Source organism: Ursus maritimus, unplaced genomic scaffold (assembly GCF_017311325.1).
Source record: "Ursus maritimus isolate PB19 unplaced genomic scaffold, ASM1731132v1 scaffold_14, whole genome shotgun sequence".
In the NCBI taxonomy this organism is placed as follows: Eukaryota; Metazoa; Chordata; class Mammalia; order Carnivora; family Ursidae; genus Ursus; species Ursus maritimus.
In genome coordinates this window covers 55,861,545-55,866,867 of record NW_024423786.1, presented here as the reverse complement: position 1 = coordinate 55,866,867, position 5,323 = coordinate 55,861,545, and the positions used below count along the sequence as shown (strand labels likewise).

Below are 5,323 nucleotides of genomic sequence, written 5' to 3'. Positions count from 1 at the left end.
GGGGGGGGGGGGGGGGGGGGGGGGGGGGGGGGGGGGGGGGGGGGGGGCTGTGTGACAGTGCAAGCGCACTAACGGCCACTGAACCGTGCGTTTAAGAATGGCTGAGGTGGTAAGTTTCGTGTTCTCTTTTACCGCAGTAAAGAAACACGAAAGGGTGACAGACAAATGCAGAGGACACAAATAAGAGCCTAAGATGCCTAGGACTTTTATAAGCCTTCCCTGCACCCACCACATGGTTTCATTTTCCTGACCTCGCCGGGTGCTCCGTAGGGCTGGTGTCCTGCCTCCCGGCCTTGGCCGCTGGTGTCAGAGTGAGCCGTGGAGGTGGGCAGTGGTGCTCCCATCCGTTCCCTTAGCGCCTGCGTCCCCTGGGTCAGGAGAGCGCACCAGCGTGCTGTGGGGCAGGCAGGGCACGCGGCCCGTGGAAGCACGAGCAGGCTTTTGTAGTCGTGGCTTGGAGACCTTCGTTAGGTGTACCTGCGGTCGTGAGAACGGATTCAGACAGTCTATCCTTCGCCCGGTTTCCCCCAGCATAATATTTTGTAAAGCCCGTCACTGTCACAGCCAGGATGATGACCTGGAGGCCACTCACCGTTCTCATTCCCATTTAACCATTCACCTGTGGGAGGCGCTCTGGGCCGGTTTTAGTTTGAGCTGTTCCCAGGAAGCGGGTTTTATGTGAACGTAAGTCTCCATGTCTCTGGCATGGACGCCCAGGAGCGCCCTTGCTGAGTCGGGGGGTGGTCGTAGCTGCTGTCCCTGGTGGCTGCACGATCTCACGTTCCCTGCAGTGATGTTTGCGCCAGTGCCTCGGTCTCCCACTGCCTCCCCAGCACCTGGCAGTGCCTCAGCTTTCCATCGCATATACACCTGTGGTTGTCTTACTCTAGGAGAAAGTTCAGAAGGACTCGCTGAGGCCAGAGGCCATGCGGTACCTGGAGCGACTGATCAAGCTGGGCCGGAGAAACGGGCTGCACCTGCCTGAGGACACTCAGCAAGTAAGTGCCAGCTTGGGGGGGGGGGCTCTGGCTGCGTGCCCACCTCTGCTGCCTCAGTTCTGGGAAGGGGGGTCTGTCTGGAATAGCTCTGCCTTTGCACCCACCCTGCCCTGGGTTCTCCAGAGTTACGGTGTGGCTTTCCCAAGAGCATGGCACTCCCTCAGCTACGGAGAAAGGGCCCGGTGCAGGGGGCGCACCCACTGGTCCTCTCCGTGACTTTGGTGCAGTGGCATTAAGGAAGAGCTCCCCCCGGCTGGGGCCTCCTGTTCTCTGTACTCGGCTGCAACAGCACTGCTTCCCTCTGGTACAGACGTGCGGGGTTCCCGCACCACGCGGTTCTCAGTGACGCCAGCCGGGTGTCTAGCACCACCTACCCGGAGGTAGTGTCAGGTCCCACAGCTCCAGGGCTTGGCCCCTTGAGACTGCACGGACGTGAGACAGCAATCCCAGACCCAGGCTGTTATCTCTGCTTCTGAGTGACCAGCTGTACGGCTCAGAGGTCCCCCTTTCTTAGGTTCAGGTCATTTTCTAGAGCAGCTTGCAGAGCTCAGGAAAAGCTTACGTGTCATTACTGACTTGTCGTAAAGGGTATAACCCGGAATGGCAAGGTCTGGGGGGAGGCACGGAGCTCTGCCCTCCCTGTGTGCGCCATCCTGGTAGCTCTCTGAACCCTGTCCTTAGGAATTCTGTGGGGGCCTCATTGCGTAGGTATGACTGATTACCACTGATGATTGATTGAACCTGCAACCTCCAGCCCGTCTCCCCTCCCAGAGCAGCAAGGAAGTGCCATACCGCGCTGTGGGTGGTTGGTTCCCTGGCCACCAGCCCCCATCCTCAGGGGCTTTCCAAAGTCAGCTCATTAATATGCACTCAGATGTGGTTGAAAGGGAACACGATGATCCCCACTCCTGTGTCACTTGGGCTGTTGCAGTTTCTTGTTATCACGGAAGAAATTCCAAGGGTTTTAGGAGCTGTGTGCCGGGAATGGGGACGAAGACCAAATACACGTTACCTATTGTAAGTCCCAGCCTCACAGATGGCATCTCCTGTGCTCTGGCCTGGATCAGTGAGCGAGCCGGGCTGCCCCTGCCCCCCATCCTGTGGTTAATCTCTGAGGATCTTTGTTCGCCTCATTCACTCCCCATTTTCTCTGAGTGCCAGGCAGCTGCATAATGGAGGTGGCCGGGCTGTGGGCAGTGGCCGGGCTGGTTTGCACACAAGAGGTGCCCTTATGGGTGAGCTGTTTACCGTCCCCAGGAACTGGTCACACCTAGGAGAGGCCAGCTCTTCAGCATCAGTGAGACCCCCAGACGGGAAAGCACCAGGACACAGGAAATGAAAGACACAGTTAATGCAGACATTAGATCACACCCAGAGCTCAGCAACTGTCCCTCTGGTCACTTAGAACGGACACTGTTCTGGTTAGGCCAGCACCTCTGCCTTATGGCTGAAGAAGCCAGGACTCCGAGAGATGAGGCTAAAACCGATCCGTCGTTAAAACCAATGCCGGTGAGGGGTGCCTGGCTGGCTCAGTCGATGGAGCGAGCGACTCTTGATCCTCAGGGTCGTGAGTTCGAGCCCCATGTTAGGTGCAGAGATTACATAAAAATAACAATCCTTTTTTGATATAGGTTTTTTTTTTTAATTGATATATGTATCTGAGAGAGAGACTTTGCATGCGCGTGAGCCTGGGAGGGGCGAGAGAGAGAATCTCAGGCAGACTCCCCGCTGAGCACGGAGCCTGATGCGGGGCTCGATCCCGGGACCCTGGGATCATGACCTGAGCTGAAGCCAGAGTTGGACTCTCAACCGACTGAGCCACCCAGGTGCCCCGATAAAAATAAGAATCTTAAAAACAAAAACAAGAAACTCAGTGCCAGTGGGGTCGGAGTCGGATTCCATCCTGGGCCGTGGGATCCAGAATCCGGTGTGGCGTCTCCCCTTTGGTGGGTGCACACACTACGCTCAGTCGAGCGACAGCTATTTTCAGTTTTTATAGTCTCCGCACCTAACATGGGGCTTGAAACCGCGACCCCAAGAGCACGAGTCACGTGCCCCCTGACTGAGCTGGCCAGGTGCCCTGCAGTTCTTAAAGCTCCGTTGGCTGTTGAAAGCCAGGCATCTGTGTACCGGGGGCTGCACAGACGTTGACTTGAGAGCCGCCTTGCCGGAAGGGACGCGGGGAGCGCCACGTGGAGGAGGGAGCCTCGTGGAAGGCGTTGAGCCGGGGCGGTGGGCTGGGTGGGGACCCCGAAGCGTTGTCTCGTTCTGCTAGGGCACGTCCTGTTTTCCTCTTGCGTCTCAGAGCCTTAACTGGCACGGCTTCAGTGAGATAAGGGAGTGTGTGTCAGTGCCCAGCGCAGGGTCGTGGCCGGCGAGGCTCAGCGCGCCTGTGCCGGCTGCTTCTGAGCCAGGGTCTCACCCAAGGAGCCCTGCGATCCCCGCAAAGCTGTCAGGCACATTTGCCCTGCCCTGCCCCCTCCTGTCCTCTGCTGGCACAGAGCAGCAGTCGTCATGCCCAGGGCTGGGCTTGGCCCTAGGGCCCCCGGGGGTGGCGGTGGGCCGACGTAGTGGCCCCATAGCACCCCCTCCCGTGCTGCACCTCACCCCCCATCAAAAGTTTCCACATTGAGGCTTAGCCCTGCTGCTCTGTCAAAATGTCCGAAAGCCTAGGCTGCGGACTCTGAAGATAGTAGGGTCCAGAACTCTCTTTACTGGGGTCGCCTAACAGATGGGGACGGTAGCCCGAGGTCCCCAGGGTCACCAAGGCCGCTCAGTGTGGAAGCCGGTGTCTGTGTTCTGTTGGCGCCGCGTAAACCGGTGTTAGAACCTGATGTCTGTGTCTTTTCCATCCCCTCTTCCCGCCTCGCCTGTCTCTTCTCCCTGTAGGGAGGGAGCCCCCAGCCCTGGTGGCAGAGCTCCACTCACAGCTGTGCTCCTCCCTCCAGAAAATCAAGAGCATTAAGAAGAAGCTGAGTCTTCTGTGCATCGACTTCAACAAGAACCTGAACGAGGACACGACCTTCCTGCCACTCACACGAGAGGAGCTGGGTACTGGTGGGGGCGTGGGCTGGGGTGGGGCTGCCTCGCGGTCTCAGGACCCTCACAGGCCATGGCCACCACCCGCAGGCTTCCAAAGTGCGGGGACATTTGTGTCCACTGCCCTGGGTGAGGGGGCTTCTTCACTTGGACTAGTCAGCGCTTTGGAATCTGTGTTTCTAGATCCTTCCTCTAGCAGTGCCAGGAGCTCTGGGTCAGGCGGCTGAATTCGCCAGGATTTCCCCTTTGAGACCCACGCCCCCGCCTGTTGCTCTTGTTTCTTTTTTCTTTTCTTTTTTTTAAGATTTTATTTATTTGCCAGAGCACAAGCAGGGGGAGCAGCAGGCAGAGGCAGAGGGAGAATCAGGCTTCCCGCTGAGCAGGGAGCCCGATTTGGGGCTCGATGCCAGGACCTCGGGATCATGACCTGAGCTGAAGGCAGACGCTTCACTGACTGAGCCCCCTCAGCGCCCCTGCTCTTCTTGTTTCGGTTTTATAAGAGGATCGGGTAGACGCATCTTGGCTGATTCTTGTCCCCAAACCTGGCTGTAGGTGGGGATTTTGAAGGGTTGTGGCCAAGGGGTCTTTTTAAATTTTTATTCTTTTCTTTTTTTTTTTTTTTAAGATTTTATTTATTTATTTATTTGACAGAGAGAGAGCCAGCAAGAGAGGGAACACAAGCAGGGGGAGTGGGAGAGGAAGAAGCAGGTTCATAGCGGAGGAGCCTGATGCGGGCCTCGATCCCATAACGCCGGGATCACGCCCCGAGCCAAAGGCAGACGCTTAACCGCTGTGCCACCCAGGCGCCCCTAAATTTTTACTCTTTTCTTTGCTTCTCTTTCCCCAACTGTTTCATTTCGAAAAACTTCACGCTGTGGGAAAGTTGTAAGGACTGTACCGCGGGAAGCCCTGTGTCCTTGGCGTCTCCTAGCTCCTAACTGACGGTGCACTTTCTGTCCTTTCCGTGGACACTGCCACACGTATGTTCTTCGTGCTGTGAGAGAGTCGTCTGTGGGCCTGTGAGTCTCCGCTTCTTCCTTGGGCAGAGGCAGAGCACGGAATGGCTGCGTCGCGGGGAGCACAGCCTGTGCCCCCTGCTCTGCTGCCCTGATGGCACTCCTGGTAGTCCTCTCCCCTGTCGGGTCCGCTCACGGAGCCCCTGTCACATGGAGTTTTCCTGTCTCTTTAGGCTCCTTTCCTAATGAACCGCCCCTCAGCCATTCACAAAAGTGTTGTCACCTCTCCTGACGTGGACGCTTTTGAAAAGCCTAGGCCAGCGGTTTCGC

At 57.3% G+C, this 5,323-nt stretch overlaps 1 protein-coding gene across 2 annotated transcripts in view; it reads left to right on the top strand.

Annotated features, from left to right (window-relative positions):
* Positions 1–5,323, top strand: part of THOP1 (thimet oligopeptidase 1) — a 22,435-nt gene that overhangs the window by 6,099 nt on the left and 11,013 nt on the right. For both annotated transcript variants that reach the window (XM_040629657.1, XM_040629659.1), the window contains exons 4-5: positions 891–998; positions 3,947–4,049. In XM_040629657.1, the coding sequence (XP_040485591.1) occupies positions 891–998; positions 3,947–4,049 (211 nt within the window). The remainder of the gene's footprint in view (positions 1–890; positions 999–3,946; positions 4,050–5,323) is intronic.